Below are 23,114 nucleotides of genomic sequence, written 5' to 3'. Positions count from 1 at the left end.
GTAAAGAGATTAATGCTAACACTGTAACTCCATTTTTTTCAGGCATTGTTCAATGAGGAGGGAACTTCCTGCTCTGTGAGACATCAAGGTTTTCAGTAGTCCTGGATGTAAACATGCTTTTAGTCTAAAGGGTTTTTTGTACCTGATGAGATCCAAGTGTGCTATGATGTCTGCAGTGTGTTCAAGTCAGGAAGACCTCATGAGGGCTATTAGAAAGGTAACTGAGAGAGAAGACATCATTTTTTCCCCCATAAAGACTCAATAAACAACAATGGAAAGAATAGATACATCAAGCAGAGTATGGTACAGATAAACTATGGTTGTCCCAAAGTAGCTAAAATCAGCTTCTCAATATCACACTCATTTTGTCCACGAAGAATCCTGAAATAACCATTTTCTCCCCAGGATTTTCCCCAGGAATTTGCAGCAATCTAAAAGTAAACAAAACAGAAAAAATTATCTATTTTAATTTTAAAATGCAGAGTGTAAAATGCAAAATTAATATTTTGTGTTAACTTCTTCTTTAAGGAACAGAGTCTCTCAGATTGAGTGCACTGAGAATTAGCACGTGTCTTTTTCTGGTTTCGAATAATTTGTTCCTTTTTCAGTTTGATCAAAATTTCAGTTCCAAAATCAGGGTTAGTAAAAATGGAATAGTATTTCTACAAGACAGTTTGATACATTGAAGCAGAAATCATTACATGAATATTCAACTATTTACTGTTGAAAGTGGTTATTGAAACAACAATGGTCAGAATTCCAACTAACCTGTCAGAGATGCACCAAAGATATATATATATATATATATATATATATATAATGAGTTTTAAAGAATGATGTTTTATTCAGGTAGCTATTGATTGACATATTAAGAATCTTATTTTCTGATGAAGTCTCAGTAGGTTTTGCTTTTGATACCAGTGAAATACCTACCATAAGCCCTGCCATCAGCTGTGTAAACACCAAAGTAACTTCAGATGAACACAGGAATAATGGGATGAGCTGTTAGTCATAGTCCAAGTGATAAAATTTAACTTACTCTAAATGGCTTAAAAGAAATGTTCTTAGTTTGGTTGGTTTTAGTTTTGGGGGCTTATTCTGATGACAATTTCCAACACTGTTTAAACAGAAAATTTGTCTTTTCCAAATATTTTAACAATTACTATTGATTAATTTTACGACTTTCATTTGCAGACATCAAAAAGAACTGACTCTTCATAGAAATTTTAATACCATTTGAAAAATTGAATAAGATTTGAAACAGAAAAGGCAGTGTAGGAAAAACCACAGGTATAGGTGGGATGAAGCAAGTTTTGAAATTGAGGTAGGTGATGCAATAGTTCGAGGGTCAGCATGATAAAAGTTGCCAGAGAGGGAATAGAATTATGTAGGACACTTTAAGGTGAAGGAAAAAAATCGGTGCAGAGAGAGTAAAGAAGTAGATTTTAGATGATCTCTGCTGTTGAGATATTTTTTCATCTGCTTCAAAACATGTTCAAAGTATTCACTTACCCAAAACTTCTGTTTCTGTCCATTTTTGTCAGGTAATGCTCCCCACCTTTTAGAAAAGAATGGTATTTTGATGAAACAAGCAGTCAGAAAATACAAGCATTAGCTGTATTCATTATCAGTGTCAGAACAAATCCTGAGCAACAAACTCTGATGATTCAAGTGAGGTTACCTGCTGACTTGCTAACCGCAAGTCAAATTGCCATTAGTTATTACAAAAAGTTAACACAAGTCTAGTTTTAGTTTTTCATTGCAAAAACCTGTTTTCATTGACAGAATCTCTCTTCTGGAGAGCTTGCCTGCCAAACTGAACTGTGTAGAAATATTGAAACTATTGTGAGCATATTTCTTCAAATCAACTGAAGATCCCTAGCAACATTTTTGTTAGAAGTCTCATCCAGCACCTTTACAGAAATAGCTGGTGAGTTGGGACTGAAAATATTCCTAGCTTTTTTCAGATTAAATTGGACTGCTGACAGCCTAATCTGTTTCATTTCAACGGGCGGGGGGGGGGGGGGGTGTTGGTGATTTTGTCATCTTTGAGGGCATACTAACTTTTGTGGAAATATCTGTGAAATCATACAAGAAATTTTCCCCACCTGTCAAGTGATGGGATTTTCACAGAGGTATAGCTGCAGCTGAACTGCTTAGTACTCTGATTTTAGGTCTCACTTTATACACAGGGAAGACGTTCCAACCCAACCACCTGGATGTATTTCAGTGAGCAAGAATTGCACAGCACACCTTAGGTAGTTAAGTCCACATGGGTTTTCTGCTGGAGCTTAAAGAGCTCTGTCTTGTTTTTAATTTATACAAGGAATGCTTGTCTAGTTACTATTCAGAGCTCATCATTCTTGGGTGCCTTTGAAAGGGCACAAATAAACAGAAAAGCAAAGATGTGAACTTTTAGATGGTTTTCTCCAGTGTGAAGTTAATCCTAGGATATATCAAATGCCATTGACAGGGTGTTTACTGGTGTATATCCCATCAACACTGCCTGTTTGAGCTGTATTTGCAGTGCTCCAGCCATTTTCAAAGGCAACCAGCAAAAATATGATGAGAAATCCCACACTGTGAATGGGGAAAATAGGATTTTTCTGTCATCCTTTTGTTTGAGCAGCAACAGTGACATCAACTCTCCTTGGTTAACAGTGAACCATCATTCACATGGAATACCTGTGCTTTCAGACAAAGGGAAAAAGGAAAGGAAGATAAATTGGTGACTAGCAGAGAGATGAAGTGTGGATTGTATTTGCAAGCACAAATTGTAGCTACTGATGATTAAATTCAAGGAATCATAAAAACAATATTTGCCATAATGAGCCTGGCATGCAATTATCTTTCTTTTAAAGAGGCCTCATGATGCATTTTCTTTTCATTTCCACATGAATGTTCAGGGATTTTCAATAATTGCCGTTTCTTCACCAAATATTTCAGATACAATCTGTCATGATCATAATTTTTTTTAAAAAAGTTGTAGGCTTTTGAATTTTATATCAGATTCAGATTTACTTCTTTACTCATGGCCATTTTACTAAAAAAATACATCAGCTGTAATGTGAAAGTCCAATATTTACATTAGTCTCAAAGACAGAAAATTGCCTTGAATTGAAATTCATGTATTCCTGCATTTTGTACTACACATAATTTCTCCTGCTTGCTTGAGTATGACGATATCTCACAGGGTCACATTCCTGTGATTAAATGTTTTTCTAATATTTGTTATTTTCTAAAAGAGTCAACTTCTAGTTTCATACATTGACAGGAATTAATTGATTCTTAGAAATGTTTCTAAATAAAAGAAGACTTATAAGCCATGATAGAAAATGAAACTTTTTTTTATTCTTGACTCTAACATATCCATTAATTTAGTTTCCCAGGGTTTGTGCCATTGTAGATACATAGGCACTTGAGATATGCTTTTTATTTACAGTTTGGAAAGAAGAGCTGCTTTCTCATTAATCAGTGCCTATGGGTATTCATCAAATACTCTAAATTAAAGTAAATTAAAATATAGTGTGCAGCCAGCAGCTCAGGAGAAGTGATGGATTTCCTTGGTTTTGGGACTGCCATTCTGTGTCCAGTGCCCACTCTTGAGCTTCCCCACACAGGAAAGGCATAAACAGGCTGGAAAGAGACCAGCAGGAGTCCACTGAGATGTTTGGAGCACATGATGCATGGGGAGAGGCTGAGGGAGCTGGCTTTGTACAGCCTTCAGGAAGGAAGGCTCAGGGCAGGTATTTGTTGTCTTCTCTGCAAAGGGTGGGTAAAGAGAAGACAGAACAGACTCCCCTGATGTATTTTGGTGGTCCCCCCACTGCTCCCCTTCTACCCTTCTACATCCCCTACTTGAACTTCAACTTCCAGTGGAGGTAGTGATGGCTGCATCCAGCTTACTCTAGATAGAATTCCAGATCATCTTCCCTGCAGAGCAGCAGCTCAGAGAAATTGTTGATCGGTCCCTCAAAATCTTCAAAACCAAAATTTAAAAGTGACACATTCTTGGACAACATCCCGTATGTCCTGGTTTCCACTAGAATAGAGGGTCTCAGTAGTTGTTACAGTACTGTGATATGAATTTGGAATGAGAGTGATTTTGATAACACACTGATTTTTCGGGTTTTGCTAAGTAAGGACTTTTTTATCCTTTTGTCTCATGCTTTAGCAGTGAAGAGGAATGCAAAATAAACTAGGAGGGACCCTAGCTGGGACAGGTGGCTGGAAGTGACCAAAAGGATATTCCACACCCCAGAACTCTTGCCCAGTATATAAACTGGGGGAAGTTACCAGAAACACGTCCAATCTGGGTTCAGGAAAGGGGTTCTGATGCCAGTCAGCAGGGGGTGAGCAACTGCATCATACAGCACTTCTTTTTCCCTTTTTGTTATCACTTGCCATTATCATTGTATTTTACATTATTTTTGATTATTAAACTGTTCTTATCTCAATCTACAAGTTTTACTTTGATTTTATCCCCCATTCCACTGGGATGTGTCGGGGGAGAGAAGCTGTTGAGAGAGTGACTGCTTGATTTCCAGCTGGGCTTAAATCATGACACTATTTCATATTCAAACTTCCTGGTTTTATTTAGAAGAAAAAGAAGGGATTTTAAGAAATCATTAAGAAGATCTGTTTATCAATTACTGAAAATTACTTTTGAAAGGGAGTTTTCTTCTCTCTTGCAAAAATATTCTGTGAGATATACTCCACTTAGCTTTTCCAAAAGAAACTATCACGATTTTCAATCAAAAATAACCTTGAATTAAAAAAAGTAATTTTACAAAACCACATTTAATCCCCTTCAGGAAAAAAAGTAAGCAATGTGTTTCCATTTACTCCAAGGAAACCTGCTCCGAGTGACTCTGTGAAAAGAATTCTGTTGCTCTTTCAGATAAAAGGATGAGTTCTTGTGGTCTCATATAAAATGATTTTCATAATTTTGTCCAATTTTATATAGTAGAGGCACCTTAGCTGTCCTTTTCAGTAAAAACTTTCCCTTGACATTAACTCTGTAGGAGCAAGCCCTGAATACACAACTTTGCCTGACAGGTAAAAACTAGAATACGGAGACTGTTTCAGTAGTATTACAGAGAATGGAAATTGGTTTTATCTGAACATTTCCCAGTTTGTTTTTCAATAAACTACACCACTAAAATTTATGTGGACTTCACAAGGAAAGCATAAAGAAAGCTATTAGGAAAAAATGTAAGCTGATAATTAATCATCAAATAAAATTATAAAAAATGGGAAATATAACTTTACACAAGAAAAAGGGTTATCAGCAGTGGCTTCAAAACTAAGGTGTTTTGGCAGATAACAGAAACTAGGTTCAAGGGTGCTTACACTCACTTTTGTAGGTAAAATGCTCTTAACAGCAAATACAGTGAAGATTTCTGAAGATTGTGCTAAATAATATTATACAAACTGTCTCCTTAAGACTGAAGGTATGAACAGAAAACAAATATGGCCTTAAAAATAAAGAGGAATGGCAGGTTTTAGATCTCAAGCAAATTTCTGCAGATTAGTTGTTATTAGTAGAAGTCAATGCTTTGCATTAACCAAGGATTTAAACTGCTTGCTGGACATAAATATATGCAGTCTAAAAACTTCTCATCTCAGTTTCTTCCTGGATTTGATTGTATAACTATCATAATGCTACCAGAGAAAAAAGTTGTAAGTATTGTGGGTCATGTCCTATTCTTAGTGCTGGATCACAACGGCCTAGTACACTTCAAAAATTAGCAATTTTATCTAGTCAATTGGATAAAAGTTTAATTCTTAATCTTGTATTAAAAATAAGAAGGTTAGGGTCACTAACTTATGTTCACCACAAGAAAAAGCTTCTTAGAAAGTGGTTGCTGGAATTTGACATTGTAGTTTTGCATGGACTTTTCAGCATGAGAGGTGAGTCAAATTGAGCCAGTGAGCCAAGAGTTAAATCACTCCCACAGATGCCACAGATCCCACAGATCTACTGTAATGAATTGTATGAGAGATACTCTCATGGATTTAACTGCATGAATCATCAGACACTGTATCTTTTCCCCATGATCTCCTCATGTATTTCTCTTTGCTATAAAATGTTTGAGTGTTGCTGTTTAATTTTTAACTTTAATACCTGATGTTGATTGTCTGACAGTGAAAAAGTAATTATTTTTTCCCCATGAAAGAAGAAGGGAACTCAAGCCCAGGTTTCTTTATTCAGGAACAAAACAGTTTGGGTTATGACTTTTGGAGGTTTAAGATGTTACTTGTTTGTAGCTATTTTGAGTGTAAGATCGAGTGAGGGCAACTAAGAGAAAAATATAGAGAAAAACAGTCTCCAAAGCCAAAACCCCAGATATCACTAACAGTAGTCAAGACTTTGGACTTTGGATAGGTGCATCATTTAATAATGTATTAAATCTCAGAATGTTGTTGCTCTGTCTGGCTCTCTCCTCAAAATTAAACCACAAGCTCTTCACCTCACATATCAATTTTATCTCCATTAGTATGGCTTTTTGTGTTAAACATTCAACCAATGTTTTTTCAGGGCATAGAAGTTTCAGTTTAGTAGTTGGCCAAGCCACTTAATCTGCTGCATTATTCCATTTAAATCTTTCTGTGAATTGCTAATTAAAATAGAGGGGAAATGTGTTTCCAGCTAATGTACATCTCAGTGTCCTCTTATTAAAGCCTTTTGTCATTCTGAGCTCCTTCCAAGCGTTGAAAATCTATCTTGTTCATGAAAGATTATCAAGGCTTTTAATAACATTTGTTTGTTTCCTCCAAGCATTAAAGTGATAGTCCATAGATTTAACTGCAGCCAAAGACATGGGCTTTTGAGACCTGCCTGGATTTTTCAGTGTCATGGCTTCAGCAGTTGCAGCTTTTTAGTGAGGTATGGATCATGTACTGTAGCTTGGCACTGATACTAAAGTGATTCAGAAATAAAAATCTGAGAGAGATTTGTCTGAACAAGCGGCAAACATACAGGATGGGTACTTCACTAAATTTGAAAAGATATTTTTTTGAACTAGAACCACAGCTAATCCATCCAATGTATTCCTTGACTGAGCTGTACTTTCCTTACCAAAAAGACTATGGCATTTTATACCAACAAATCTGCCCCAGGTTTTCTTTTCCTATAGACATTACATTTCTTTTCCTAGATGGAACTAAGAAAGCCAGAAGACTAGAAAGAAGAGAAAATAAAATTTAAAAAACCCAGCCAACCAACCAACAACAACAACAACAAAAAATTGCAGAGAATCTAGTAGAGAACAAATATGACAAGTTTGATGAGAAATCCTAGCTTAAATGTACAGATCTGAAAGAAATCTACCACCGAGTTCATCTTTGATGTGAATTTAGTCCTTTTTTATTGAGACCTTGAGATAAAAATGACAGTTTTGTATGTCATTTTTCAGCCATCAATCTTCTTTAAATAGGAGAGTGCCAATGAAAAATGAAAATTATCAAACTAATAGTTTGTCCTCTTTAGTCCCACTTGCCATTTGCAGTTTTGTTGTGGCTCTTTAACTGATTTTCATTCTGGTGTCATTAAGAGCTGTAATTGTGGATGTATGGATCCATGAATGCATGTATGGACATACACACATACATATGCAAGATTCTGAAAATACTGTCTCACTATGAATATTATGCACCAGTCATTTTGGTTTTAAGCAACTTTAAGATGTCATTCCATGTGGGATTTCTGTAATCTAATCTAGAATTTTTCATTTTAGCTATTTAAGTGTGATGTTATCCCACAGATTTTATTATAGTCTAAAAGGAGAAATCAGATCCAACAAAGCAATTCAGCTTACCTTTAGATACTTGAGCTAGAGCAGATGAATATCTATAAAAGATAAAGGAAACGTGCAGAGGCATAGGAATTTAACTTTACTACGTCAAAACTTAGTTATTATGTATTCCAGTCTCCATTACTCACTTCTTCTGCTTATCTCCCTGTGTCTAGAATAGACACAGAAACTGCTTGAGATCCTGTTCTCGTCAAGTATCAGTGGGTCAGTCCATCCTGCCTTCAGATTACTGAAAGCCCTATTTCACTAGAGAGACTGTGACCAAACCCAAACACTCTGCTACCCACAACAGCCTCCACCTGGCTCTTCCACACTCTTCTCTCCTCCTTCCATGCTATTCTGTCTTTTCATATTCTCTCCCTGAGCCTGAGGTCCCACAGTACCTCACAGTACTACACTGGGAGATAGACTCCCAGTCTTGTCACAGCTGATTTTATAAATAAACCTTTGATGGAGAATAACTTTCAATTTCCCCTTTGCAGAACAAGGGAAGCCAGTCTAAAAATTTAAAATCCTTCTGGCCCAATGATCAATTGAGCAGTTTGTATGTGCATTTCTGGTTTTGTACAAATAGCTCTTGCAAGCATCACCAAAATGTATTTGCATTTTATCACTCCTTTGCCTTATATGTTGCACAATTCATGAGCAATTTAAGGCATTTTCAAAAATGTTTCTGAGATATTACAAATATCAGTTTAATAGGGTCTGTCATTATTATGGCTGTCTTTTACAAGTATTGAATGTCTTTTATGGAAGGGATTATAAATAAAAATAAGCCTACAATAAACCTCAACCCACAAAAAACCTGCATATTTTATCCTATCTATCAGCATGTCTCTGCTCCTTTTTGTCTCCCCAGGAGCCATCTCAGCTAAGCAAAATGCAAATATTCATCCGTATTTTTATCTGAAGTACAACTATGATGAGATTCCCATGAGTTTTTTTATTGAGGTCAAGGAGTCTACATTTTCTTTTGCTTCCAAGCTATATATGAGTGACAAAGAACTTACACCCACAACACATATTTTGCATTCAAATTCATTGAAACTAATAAATTATATTTAAAAGTGATGGCTTAATCCTGAAGACATTAGAATCTATACAATGAAGTGGTTTAAAGTTCATGATGCAGAATCACATTTTATGGCTGGATTTATCATTCTAGAAGCACCTAGCTCAAGGCTCCAACAGCCTCCAACTTGTCAAGATCTAATTCAATTTTTACAGTTAAACAGGTCTGCAAGTATTTTATATGGCACAACTTTGGAGGCCACAACATTTCAACATTTGTGCCTTAGACAATTTCAGGATTGGTAAATCTTTATACTGTTGGATCCATTGGATATTTCAGGAATATTCAAATTAAATAAATGAGTTAGTAAGAAAATGCATCCCCCCATATTAAACTCTGAACAAATCTGGGGTTTCATATATAATATCATCTTCAGTTTTCTTCTTTTTCCTTCACTTAAATTCTTTTTCAGTACATCAGATCACTTGTCTTTCCTCCTTCTCAGTGTTCACCAGTGACCATTCAACACAGTCCTGTGTCTCAGTCAAGGTGTTCAGATTTTGCTCATAGTGGTCCCTTGCCTAAGGGTTGCCTAAGGGTCCCTTGCTATATTTTCTTTGCAAAACCTGTCAGTTCCCATTTAAATCAGCATCCACTTCAGCGTGGAAATACAGAATCGTAGAATATCCTGACTAGCAAGGGACCCCCAAGGATCATTGAGTCCAACTCCTGGCCCTGAACAGAACACCCCAAGAGTCACACCATGTGCCCAAGAGCATTGTCCAAATGCTTCTTGAACTCTGTCAGGCTGTGCTGTGACCACTGCCCCGGGGAGCTGTTCCAGTGCCCAACCACCCTCTGGGTGAATGATCTCTTTTTAATATCCATCATAAACCTCCCTGGCAGAACTTCAGGCCATTCCCTTGGATTCTGTCACTTTTCACCACAGAGAAGAGATCAGTGTCTGCTCCTCCTCCTTCCCTCACAAGGAGCTGTAACTGCTGTGAGGTCTCCCCTCAGTCTCCTCCAGGCTGAACAGACCAAGTGACCTCAGCTGCTCCTCATACAGCTTCTTCTCAAGGCCCTTCACCATTTTTGTCGCCCTCTAATAGTTTAATATCTTTCTTATATCGCAGTGCCCAAAATTGCCCCCAGCACTTGAAGTGAGGCTGCCCCAATTCAGAGCAGAGAGGGACAATCCCCTCCCTTGCCCAGCTGGCAATGCTGAGCCTGATAACCCCCAGGGTTGGCCTTCCTGGCCAGGGCACTGCTCAGTCATATTCAACTTTCAATCAGCCAGGTTCCCCAGGTCCTTTTCTGTGGCACTGCTTTCCAGCATCTCATTTCCCAGTCTGTCTGTACATTCAGGGTTGCCCCATCTCAGGTGCAGAATCTGGCACTTTCCCCTGAGCTTCATATGGTTGGTACATATGGTTGGCACTTTAGTTATCTCCTCCTCTCTCCCTCCTCAGCCATCACTTTTTCCCCTGGTGCTATTCTTGCATAATCACTCATCTGGGTAAGTTATTCTGCACAAATGTGGAGCAGCTTGTCTTAGGGAAGAATTGTCATCACCCTATGCTTGCACCAAGCACACTTCACAGCCCTCCCAGCATCTGAACTTACAGCCTCACAGCAGCTCATTCCAGAGCTAAAGTATTCAAATTGCACTGCACATTTTACTGTCTAATGTTATTGGTTTCTCACAGCTGTTACCTTAAATACAGATACAAAAATCAACACTTACCATCTGTCCTCCATAAATGTATTTTCCTAATTTAGTGCCCCATTTTTCTACACTAAATTCCAGTTTCTCTTTTTCATTGCTGCACAATATTCTCTATAATCATATGACTGGGAGTTTTTCCTTTATTTGTCCGAGCCAATACTTTTTGCAGCAGTATCAAAGATGATCTGTCATAAGCCTGCTGCGTCTCTTTGCTTCTATGCCACTGTCAAGCACACTCTTGTAATCTATAGGCAGCAGTTTCCACAACCATGAAGGACATTTCCATGCCCTTCATGAAGATTTCTTCACTAAGATCACAAGCACAAAATTAACCTTATTTTGCAATTTTATGTTCTTGAAATACTTGTTGTAAATACTCTCAGTAATTTTCCTAGCACACATGGAATCATTACTTATATAATATTCTAGACCACCAATAAAATATTTTCTTGAGATTCTACAGTAATTTTTCTGTGTATTCACTCATTGATTTAATAAAAAGTCATCCTTGCAGATTCCCTCCATGGCAAAGAATAAAGCCTTGTGGTGTGTTTAGTAATTCAAGCATATGCATTATTAGACACTTGTCTTCTTAACATAGTGGCCTGGTCTACATTTGAGAGGAAACCCACTAGTGTACTACACACATGCTTCTGAAGCAGTTTTCCAAATAAAATCAGCAGCATCTCAGCAGCAGTTGGTTTCTATTCAGGGCACAGAAAGCCTAGACCCCTAAATATGTCATTTAAGTGGGAGGTCACTGTTTTCAATTTTCATGTTTCTATTTGCATTCTGTTTGGTGGCATATTTGAAGAAAATGATATCAACTTTGTTCACAACTTGGAATATTTGTGAATACCCAACCAAGTATTTTTATATGGTATATATATATATATATATATATATATGTGTGTGTGTGTGTGTGTGTGTGTGTGTGTGCGTGTGTGTGTATGTGGGTTTTAACTATATATATATATATGGGGTTAAATGGTTTATTCTATAAACATTATATTTGATGGTTTTGAACAAATATAAGAATAGATTAAGAGATGATGGGTCTACACCTCTTTTCAATACTCTCTAAAATTCATAGACAAGGCAAAAATGAAACATCAGTCTTATGTTGGGAGCTAGCAGTGTTCCATCTGTGACAGTCAAGTCTTTGGTTTACAGACTGGTCATTGACATTTTATTACACTCGTGACTGGCAGAGAAAAAAGGTAAAAGAATGTGCTTTACTCACCCAAGGAGTTTGACTGAATGAGTTTTCCATTTAGATCCTGCTTTCTGGGAGTGTCGATATATTCCCTCTTTGTAAAGGAAAAAATCTTCATATACTTTCATTATAGCTGAAAAACAGTAGGAAAAGTCACAGTCAGCAAACACAACCGCTATTATTCTTTGCTCCTTGCATTTTACCAGTGAAATTCTTGTTGTGTGTTGGATTGCATTAAGTGCACTTTGTAATTCCACTAAAAGCATCAATTTCTCGGAAGAGTCCTGCTCTGAGTGAACCAATAGAAATACTTCAACAAAGTTCTCTCTACGGTCTCTTATCAAGTTTGTCAGTTTTCCTTGTCATGGAAACTCCCTCTCACTGACTTCTTCCAATGCACTAAGAGGAAACATTGCCTCGTGAAGGGTTACATAAATTTTGAAATCTAATTCAATAAAATTAATCTCCCCAAGGTTCATATAAAAACTACTCAGTTCAGACTAGCATCTGCATATTCAAGAAAAGTATTTAACAGAAAATGTATATCCTGTGAAATATAGTGGAGTGAAATGCCTTTTTCTGAAACTTAAAGTTCATCAAATACACAGTAATCTCCTTAAAGAAAACTAAATTGTTTGTATGCATATAAATCGTGACTGCTAGTTGAAAGTGTGGAAAGAGTCACCCCTTTTTTCATAAAAATGTAAGGTGAAAGAGCTGATGGACTGAACATTTTGTGCAAGAAAATGAAGATTACAAGTTGCATTTTATGCCTATTTATTATTTCTTAGAAGCATCATTCATTTATTAAGAAAATAGTTCTGGGTTTCTTTTCCACATATGTTCTGCCACCATTAGTACCATTTGCTTTATGGTGGGCTACCAGATCCAGAGAAATGAAAGTATTTTTCAGGTCTACATTACCTTTAGATTCCAGTGAATTAGAAGCATTAACTATAAGCTTCATTCCATTTTATTTTTAGTTTATGATTTTAACTGTCACACTGCTTGGAACATGAGAATTAGTGAAATCCAATTTCCTAAAGTCTTGCACCTTGGGAGTCCCATAAAGTACAAGTCTCACTGACCATTTTTTACGTGGTTGGACCATTTATAACATATGTGCCTGGTATAGATCTGCAGCATCCAGTAAGATGAGATCATGCTGCCATATTTTCTATCTGGCATACTTACAAATTTCTTTTTCCTACCTGAATATTTTCATAAACTTGAAGAAATTTAACTATCTTTAAAAGAACCTCTATCATATTTGGCTGAAGATACGAAACAGTCAAAACTTTTAGGGGATGAGAGAGATTTCTCAAAACATGGTTAAATGAGGCCAATTGCCCTGCCACAGACAAGCCTGATATTGTGTCCCTTCCCCATCACAGCTTGGATGAAGCTCTGGCAATGAGACCCACTGCTCCTGAGCAAAGGCTCTCCTTCCTCTCTGAGAAAGGGGAGTCCCATCTGATGCCAGCATGCCTGGTGCTTAGCCCATCCCATTGTCAAAACCCCCTAACACTTTAGCTGTGACACCAGCCATGGAGCCATGATGTCTTAATAGACTCAACCCATCTGTTTCTTCCAATGTTGCTGCCTTCAACTGTAAGTACAAAGGAGAATACAACTTGTGCCCCAAATGAGACACATTCTTGTCTGTGAAGATATCATACCTCAATTTTTTCCATTTAAATAAAGTAGAAATTTTTGAAGTGTATTTCCAGAATAACTTTAGTTTATATGACAGAATTTTATCCATGATTGTATATTCTATATACATTGCACACCTGGGCACATGTGTACACACACATTTTTATATGAGTGTAAATATATATACCCATGTGTATGTAATACCTTGTAATCAGGACCTAAACAATGGTATGGTCTGGATTTAGAGTGGTCTGGGTGCATGAAGTACAGGATGGACAAAGATTATGGTAATTCTAGATCTAGAACTGAGATATTTTTATTTATCCAGTGGCTTTGTCCTGATACAGACTGTGACTTGGACAGGACAAGGTGATCACAGTCCACCACCTAATTTTGTTCCTTCTCACATAGGAAAGACTTTGCATTTCCCAAAATGAACAGATTAATTATTAATGAATCAGAAAAGGCAGCGATTTTCATAAGATTTAGTATACTTCATGCATGGGCTACTTCAGTCATGCTGAGCTTGTCAGATCTATGCATATAGATGCAGCAGATCAAAATAATGATTCCACTATGCATTCCCCTGCATAAAATGCTTAAATATGATTTTTTGTCTCTCATACAAAGACATGAGAAATTAAAACTAGTTGCTACAAAAGGAAACAAAGTTTAGCTTATACATTAATATAATCAACCACTTTCTACAGATAATTTTCTTCATCTTTTTACAAATTTACTTTCTTTAGCAAATATAAAAAATTTTCCCAAGATCATAACAGCTGAAATTTTAAGTTTTGTGGGGTCAAAACTGTGATGTATTGCCAGCAATTTGTAAGCCTGTCTTTTAATCGAGACTGACTGATGTGTCAGAGAGGATAATTTTCCTTCGTCAGCCTTGTAACTGTCAGAGTATTTCCTAAAGTCCATTAAAAAAAAAGTATGGGCCATATTAGGATTGTCTGAATGTTTTGAAATGATTGGTGAAATTTCACTATGTTTACTTGAAAATGGATTTCTTAAAAAAACTAGTATTTCATCTTTGAATTAAAAATTGCTAATTGCTCGGTTTCTGTACCATGTAAGACAATGATGTAGGTCAAAGAGAAATTGTCATTCAAACTTGAAAGCTGTATAACGTAAAATCTTCAATTACATTCCTAAACCTACTGCTTCACAGTTGTTAAAAAACCTTTTTTTTCTTAACTTTGAATATGTCCAAAAATCCACATCCATTCATCATCATGATCTTGAAGGGATCTTGAATTCATTTCCCAGCTATTAAACATTGCTTAGTACATTAGAAAAGACTGTCCCTGAGCATTTTGTAAGTTTGTCAGAAGTGACAAGTGAATGAATAATGGAAAACCCCTTCAGTATTTGAAGATCATTTGCAGAAAAAGTATGCTATGGTTTTAAAATTAGACTTTTGCCCTGGTTGTATTTGTAATATGGGAAGATAGAAGAGAGGATCAGTGACAAATTACAGGGTCATAACTGTGATTAATTTAAAACTCATATCCAAAAGAAAAAAGAGCAAGTGATTTCAGTCAGTGATACATAGTCTCGGTTATATGCCGTTATGTAAATCTTGATTTTTCTGCAAAAAACATTACCTTAACCTGATACACAAAAGCATTAAATTTAAAAAAAAAAATTGAATTGTTGAGTGGCTAAATCCTAATAAATGGCTGAATATTGATTATTTCATGTGTAAAATTTAGTACTAGCAGATTTAATCCAGAAGAATGTTTGAGGTTTGAAACTCTATCTTGAGGATCCTAATTTTTATCATTTTCTAAAACTGGCAGAAATTACTGTTTTTCACATCTAGATCAAATGCAATGTGGGAAATAATATTTTCCTTGAGCAAACACACAAAAAAGACTGATGATGTTGATCTTGTAAGTCTGAACTTCAGATTAATTGCAGCTGCCCATATAAAGAGCTTTAAGAAGTAATTTCAACTACATGATGAATCAAAATGAATTCTATCTCATAATCAAAACAATTTGAATACTAAATTGAAGATTATGATAATTCCTTATATAATTAAAGGCAGTAGAAATGCAGAAGTCACCTGAAGTAAAATTCTTTGGGTTTGCATCAGCCAGCCATCCAAGAGAGGTGGAGATCCTGCTCTGTGACCATTCTCCATCATCCCAAACCTCACATCCATCAATCTCTCTAGTTACACTGGCCTGGGTGTGAGCAGGAATCTGCATTTTCAGCTGGTGCCAGCACCATACATGGCCACAAATGGATAGCACCCAGGGTAAAAAAGAAAACATTTGCAGTTCCCTACTCAATGCTGAGTCTCTGTATTTCTGACCTCCAAGAGGTCAGGGATCTTCATTGCAAAGTTCAGCAGAGAAATTCAAAACTGGTAGGCATCAACAAGAGCATTTGGGCTCTGAAATGAGAAATTCTAGGGTATTTCAGTACTGAATGATTTGCTGGAAGTCCCATATAGTTCAGCATTACCTTCAGAGGAGAGCAGGTCTGGTGGGCTGGCCTTAGCCATGGGGGAATCCACCCCAGCCCTATAGATCGGAGCCTGGCTAACATTTAATTCCATAAATTGCTATTTCACCAATGACCAAAGAACTGTCATGAAAAAAGGCACACAGATTTCCTGCACGCACATTTTGCACAAAGTTTCAACGTATCCAGTTCAAGGTCATTTTACTCTTTACAGGCTCTGATGCAGCCATGCTGCCTTTAGGGCCACTATTTACCCACCAAATATCCCTGGATGGACTGCAGTGCATATGACTTGTTTCTCCACTGTGGCATGTAATTTGCATTTTCTAATATTTTGGTACAAGGTCATTGCAAAGTCTAACCATTTCAATAATGCTATCATCCTTTAAACTTACCATACCTTGCACTGGTCCTCTCTCCTTGATTTCTTTCATTATATCAGTTTCCTGACAGGAGGTGAGAGCAGCAACAGAGAGAGCAAGGGAAGATAACATTTATTAAATAAAATTAAAACTCATACTAGTTTATCATTGTGTGCACACATATATAGTATAAGTATGCCCTTGTACTTGTTTTTCTCCTGGAGAATATTTGGTTTACCAAATTAACAAAGCCTTCAGAAACATGTTTGAGAAGAACTGCACTGTTATGACTGCATACTTTATTTTCTATCTCAAATTTCTATGGGACCACAAAGCATTAACTTTAAAGAGATGATGTACAACTGAGAAACTATAAAGAATTTCAACTCATAGGAAAATTCAAGGGCAACATAAAGGAAAATTCACAGCTCTAGTCTTGAAGTTAAGTGAACATATTTTAATCAAACCTCAAAGGAGTAAAATTGTTGAGACAACAGATGAATTTCATTAACTTACTTTTGAGGACACCCTGTAGTGAGAGGCACACCGGTATAACCGATTGGATTTTTCAAAAGCATTGGGACATGGCCCATTTGTATGGTTTTTTCCATATTCACTTGACACATAACACTGATTTTCAGCTGATGGCCCCAGGTGTTTGTTCCAAAATGATGGATAACAAGCATATGATACAACCCTGTTCAGGTAGTTAAAAAAAAAGAGTTGATAAGAAGCTCACTCAAAAATTTTTGTCATTTTACTTCAAGCTTTTAATTATTTTGCAACTGTTGTATTTCAAGTAATACTCTTCAGAAATGTAGATGGCATATTTTCAGCTGGATGGCATTTTCTTTAATTAATATACATGATATTTATGATTAAGTTTCCATTACAGTAGTCCTCTTCCCACCCTTCTCCAAAGAGAGGTAGGGTAAAAAATGTGTTTAGTAATTGTCACCTGGTACATTCATCTCATTTATGATACATGAAAGCTCACACTGAAAAAGATCAATAAATTACCAATGTTGTCAATGGCCTTAGTTTATCAAAAATGGCTTGTGAAATGGGATACGTGGAACACTGTTAGACATTCCTGAAACAATATACACATTTCTGCATAAATGCCATGCAGGCCTAGGAGAGGGTTTCTTTTACAGAGCATAATCAAATATTTTGCTGAAGCAGAATACTTTAAAATAGTCACTCCTATAAAAAGCATTTGTATTCATCAATTATACTGGAATTTCTGAACCTGAGGAATTGAAAACTATATTTCTATACTATATGGAGTATAACTACACTTGACAGTGTATATTTAGCTGTCAGGAGTTTTACAAGATAAGCCCCTATATCCTTCAGCTGTTTTGAATAAGAAATCACATTTTACCATTAGCATTTGGTGATAGAAAATCTGAGAAATCTTTTTCTTTCTGCCCAAAGTAGAGCACATACAGTAGCACACTGGAGCTGAGTGGTAATCCAGATGAGATCTCTGAACTAAGAGTCACGTTTGAATCTTTTCACCAACCACAGCTTCTGCAGCCTTGATTACCACAATTGAACAGCTTTCTGCTGAAGCATAATTTTATATGTGCTGAAGTACAATGTCGTATGTGCTGAAGCACCAGCACTACAGTAAACATCAAAAACACTTCAAGGAGAAGACCTTTCCAAAAGAGTCATAGAAGAAAAACAGAAATATATGTGAATATGTTTATATGCACAAATATAGACACATATATACAAAAATAGTGTTAGAAACAAGCAGAATCCAGGGCCAACTAGGAAAACTCTGTAGTGTGTTCATACATTCTTGACAGAATTCATTTGAAGTCATGTCTGTGTGTTCAATCTAATGAAATTTTTGTGGATTCATTGCATTTATATATTTGAATTGTGAGATAAGAAAATAATCCTAAACATTAGACTATGTTATTTGCAAGCTGGCTAATAACAATAATATCTTTCTCATACCCTACAGCTGCCAAGAGCCTGAAGTACAAATCAGATGAAGCCCTATTGTGGTTAGAAGCACTATTTACATTCATGTCTAACTTTTATACCACCTGAAAATGAAGTGTTTCTTCCTCATTCTTGATGAATATAACCTTTTTGTTTTTCTTATTAGTTAAAATAGATGCTTTCAAGAACACTTATTTCTCCCAAATTATGACTTGTAACTGAAACACTTAAAACTAATGATAATTAGTAATAGAATACATATTATTCTTTAATTAATGGAGGAAGACAAAGATATTTAAACAGTATTTCAGGTCCACTTACAGCAGATTTCACTGTTAATTGGGTGTTTAGTAATTCTGAAAAGTCAGGTCTCAGCACTTGCCTAGCTTCCTTGAGCTTTATGGAAATCTTTTTCTGACTTTACTGGGGTTAGTTTAGGTCAGCACTTGATTTTTCTGAAAATCTGTCAAAAACCTGAGCTGAGCACACTCCAGAAATCAAAACAGCAGAAACTTTAAACAGCATTGAATGCCTGCTGTGATAATTTACAAGGCCCCACAGAAAATCAATGTGTTTTCTCCCTGTTGCAGGGTATGCAGATAATGACACAATGATTGCAATATAACGATTCCTAAAAATAAGTCACCTGGAAGTGTGTGGAAGCTAGCACTATTTGAAAGGGCTCATTCAAAAGACACTTCTAACTTGTATGCCATAAATTTCCAATATTTTTGCATTGTCACAGGTAAAAGGTTATGGATTATGGGGTTTACCTACAAAACTGATTAAATTATTATTCCAGTGAATCAAAACTTTTTTTTAATTCTTGTTCTTGATATTATTTGCTCTTGGCTACTGTCAGAGACTTAACATTGGGCTAGATGGACCGAGAAGTGCTGTTCATATGTTCTTCCAGTATCTATTCTAAAGATATTTGGATATTTCCCTTAATGTGTTTATTTGCATCTGGAAATTTTAGAGTGGGTTTTGAAATATTTGAACTTGAGGAAAGAAAAGCAGAATGTAGAAATGTTTATAAAAATAGGTAAGTAGGGATACTTTCATGTGTGGTACTTTGATGACAAATCAATGATCAGGGATAAAAATGGGTAGCAAGCAAAGGTCTGTCATAGCACAGTGATGTTGTACAAGCTGGGGCTAGCTCCGTGGCAACAAAAGAAGCATAATAAATGACTAAGAAAATAATCCTGGATTGCTGAGATTTGTTGGAGATTTAGATAGCTTCCAAAAATTCATGATGGTTTTCACAACTGCCCTTCAGATTCTTTTCTGAGAAGATCAGCTGCAAGAGGGTGGTGGCTAACATGAGGCTGAGCAATAAGCAAGTACTTGGCAGTGTGAAGGTGAAAAGAGTTCACAGATGTGCTGTGTGAGCTGAGGTGCTGTGGCTCTGTGTTTCCAGGCTCACAGAAAGCCTGCTCAGCACACCACTGTCACTCTGCTGTAAAAATGTAATGTTATTGCATTTACACCAGAACAAGCTCCTGCGAGGGTACAGCTAGGTTGATCATGAAGTCCCTTGTAGAGCTTCAGCCTGCCTTGCTTTTCTTTTAAAAATAAGCTAAGTAACTCTTTTATACTTAAATTGCTTCTGTATAACAGGCCATGTCTCTAACCACAGTGCTCAGGTCAAAATAATACTACATTCTGGCATAGGAAGAATTTTATTATTATGGGGCTCATGGTAGTTGTGCCTGTACAGGGGTAATAGTCAGAGGGAATAGAAAACTAGGAGATTGTCTTGTCACTGCATTCTTTACAGCTTTTCCTCTAAAATAAGATGATCCAACTGTTCTGGAGATAATGCTCATAAAAATTCTCTTATCTATACCAGCAATTCTCATGCTCCTGTTTTTAACAGGCAAGAAAAACGTTCAGAGACTAAGTGTTGCAATTACTCTCATAAAAACACGAACTACTGAGTAACATGAGACTGTTTTCTAGTTAAATAAAAGTATTGCAGTTAAAAAGTGCTTAAAATTAAAATGTCAAGTTATAACTTTCATTTCTTCATTAATGAAACCTCTTCCCTTAGCTCCTGAGGTGCTAAGGGGCCTTTGCTAATCACTCAGCTGAAGGATCTCCTTCTTAAAACCTAAATGAAAGCCAGTTTAGTGTTGAAACCCTGAGAGAAAAAGATAGAGGAGCACTCGAAGTAAACTCTCCCCATAACAATACAAAGCCCTTGTCATATCAGAAATAGTTTGATACACTTGCAGAAAGCAGAATTGTCACTTGTATAGTGTGACAGGTCTTCTCCTGGATCCCCAGAGCGCCATGTCAACTATGACACATCTGACATTCTTCTGCTCTTGACATGGTTTGTTTGTTTGTGTTATAGATAAAATCAAAAGTTGACAGAGAGAACACCTGAGATCCCTCTGTCTGTCATTTTCAGATTTATCAGAGTAAGGGATCAGATTGTACGAAAGCAAGACAGGAAATAGATTTTGGTATGGAACAGAAAAGATTCAAAAATTCTGGTAATGTGAGAAACAGCACAATTTTATTATATGGTATCTAAAATGCAGTTATTGAACTTCTCCTGGAAGCCATTTCCAGGCATACAGACTTCAAGGAGTGGACTGAAAGCAGGATGTGTGGATTTACCATGACAGGTAATGATGATATGATGAGACAGCCTGACCATGATGAAATGACTGGCTCCAGAGAGAATAAGGAAAGCAGTACCTATCATTTACCTTGTCTTTAGTGACATTTTCAGCATAGGTTGCTGTGGTGTTCCTCTAGTTTATTGGACTAGCTAAATTGCTTACAAGGTCAGTTGTGGACTGGCATGTTGAATGGTCAACAGATCAAAGTGACTGGTGTCTGTTTATTAATGACATTCCCCAGGAGACAACACAAAAGCAACACTTTTGTATCTCTATTAACAATCTGGACAGCCAGATGTAAGGCACCTTAAGCAAGTTTTTGGAGAATGTAAAACTTTTAGAGAGTGATTAGTATGCATGGCTGCTGTTCAGAGCAGTGTTAATAGGCTGAAGAAATGAGCCTGACAGAAATATCCTGAATTTCAACAAAGACAGATGGCAAACCCTGCCTCTGAGCCAGAACTGCCCAGGTACTGTCAGGGCACTGCCAGTGTAGAAAGTCATTTAAGAGAGAAGGACATGAGGTCCTGAGAAACAGCAAATTGAATGTAGGTGAGCAGTGAGTGCTCTTGGCAAATGTGGCTGGTCAATACTGGGCTGTGTTACCAAGAACATAACCAAGACATTGTGGAAAATTAATCTTCCCCTCAAATTACTACTCAGCAGATGGAGTTGTATTTTCACTTATGTGTTCCCTGGGAAAGACACTGACAAACTGAGCAAATCCATTGGAAGGCACTTAGGGAACTGGAGCTGAGGCAGCTGGACTTGTTCAGTTTAGAGAAGAGAAAGCCAAAGAGTATATCATTCCTGTCTTCAACTGCATAAGGGGAGGTATAGAGGAGACAGAACAAAACCCTTGGAGATGCACAGTGAAAAGCTGGAAAGAAGGTGCTGGTCACAAGACTTACCAAGGAAAATGCTGACATAAGAAAAAAGTGTTTGACCATTAGTCAAAAAACTGACCAGCTACAAGAAAGGTTGTGGAACCACCATCCTTGAAGATACTCAAAATGTTTCCAGGGAAATGGCCTAAATAGCCTGATCTAATTTTAAAGTCATGCTTTGAACAGAATGTTGGATCAGGTCACCTCCAAAGTTCCAACCAAAATAATTTTGTAATTCCATAAATGATTATATCCCATTTTAAAGTTTCTAGCTTTTTGGGGGAATTTGATAGCTCTTAACTCTGCTTAGTCTGATCTGAAGGAAGAAGGATCTAGGTACAATCCTTAATAGAGTGTTGCACTCTGGAACAACCTTGGAATGAGATGATTACAAGTTGCTTTATTGAGAAAAGATGTTTGATTCTTTTGAATATTCACAGTGTTGTCTCATGCAACTGGCTGCTTACTCAAGGTTTTTTCAAATGAAGAGCCTGTATCCCAAGAAACACAGAAGTTTTAAGTACATTTACAGTATTGTCTTATTGCAAATTAAGCAACTGTTTCAATTTAAAATAATCTAAACAGACAGATAAAATATTTACCCATGTGTTTTCAGATATCTCCAGGCACCATCAATGCTTCCACCATTACATCCATGTTGATTCCTGGTATCACAAGAGATCAAGTTCTGAGCAGAAAGGTTGTCTGTGATCTGACCCTTTGAATGAATCGCTATTCTATCTGCTGCAACACCTATTTGAAAATAAATTTTTTGTTATCAAAATCAAGTATTTACTCACAACTTTGCAGTTGTTTTTGTGAAAGAGGGATAGAAATACCACCTCAATATTTTCTGTCTGTGCATATATCTTCACTAAACAATACTGATATAATCTGTCCAGGCTTTTGCGAGAGAAGATTGTGAAACTGCAAAGCATCATGAGCAACTTTGCTGTTATATGACAAATTCCTAGATTTACTGGCTATTATAAAGTCCCAAATACCCAAATATTAGATGAGACATTTGCATAATTGTCTGTATCATGTTTGTAAATGCATATTCACATCTGCTTGTCTTCAGTAGAAGAAACAAATACTTCCCAATTTTCTGCAGCTGAATCTCTAAATCTCTTTGCTTTCTTTTCAGCCTTTCTTTCCTTTATGTGAGGGAAAATAAAAAAAAAAAAAGAGCAGTCCTATGAAGAAGACAATTCAAGACTGGAAGTATATTTTGATTTTATTACAAAGAATATTTGGAGATGTACATGTTGAAGTGTAAATGTGGGACTCTTTGTATCTCCTTCCCTTATTACACAAAAATAATCCTCAGACATAGATACCTTATCTGAATTG

General features: G+C 36.6%; 1 protein-coding gene across 1 annotated transcript in view; it reads right to left on the bottom strand.

The window, feature by feature from the left end:
* Positions 1-314: 314 nt before the first annotated feature.
* Positions 315-23,114, bottom strand: part of TINAG (tubulointerstitial nephritis antigen) — a 38,133-nt gene continuing 15,333 nt past the window's right edge. The window contains exons 6-11 of the mRNA XM_066545879.1: positions 22,364-22,514; positions 16,793-16,973; positions 16,315-16,360; positions 11,802-11,907; positions 1,513-1,558; positions 315-431 (exon numbers count right to left, since the gene is read on the bottom strand). Of these exons, the coding sequence (XP_066401976.1) occupies positions 315-431; positions 1,513-1,558; positions 11,802-11,907; positions 16,315-16,360; positions 16,793-16,973; positions 22,364-22,514 (647 nt within the window). The remainder of the gene's footprint in view (positions 432-1,512; positions 1,559-11,801; positions 11,908-16,314; positions 16,361-16,792; positions 16,974-22,363; positions 22,515-23,114) is intronic.

Source organism: Molothrus aeneus, chromosome 3 (genome assembly GCF_037042795.1).
Source record: "Molothrus aeneus isolate 106 chromosome 3, BPBGC_Maene_1.0, whole genome shotgun sequence".
NCBI classification, from domain to species: Eukaryota; Metazoa; Chordata; class Aves; order Passeriformes; family Icteridae; genus Molothrus; species Molothrus aeneus.
The sequence above is the reverse complement of the archived record's forward strand: the minus strand, read 5'-3'. Positions and strand labels throughout refer to the sequence as shown.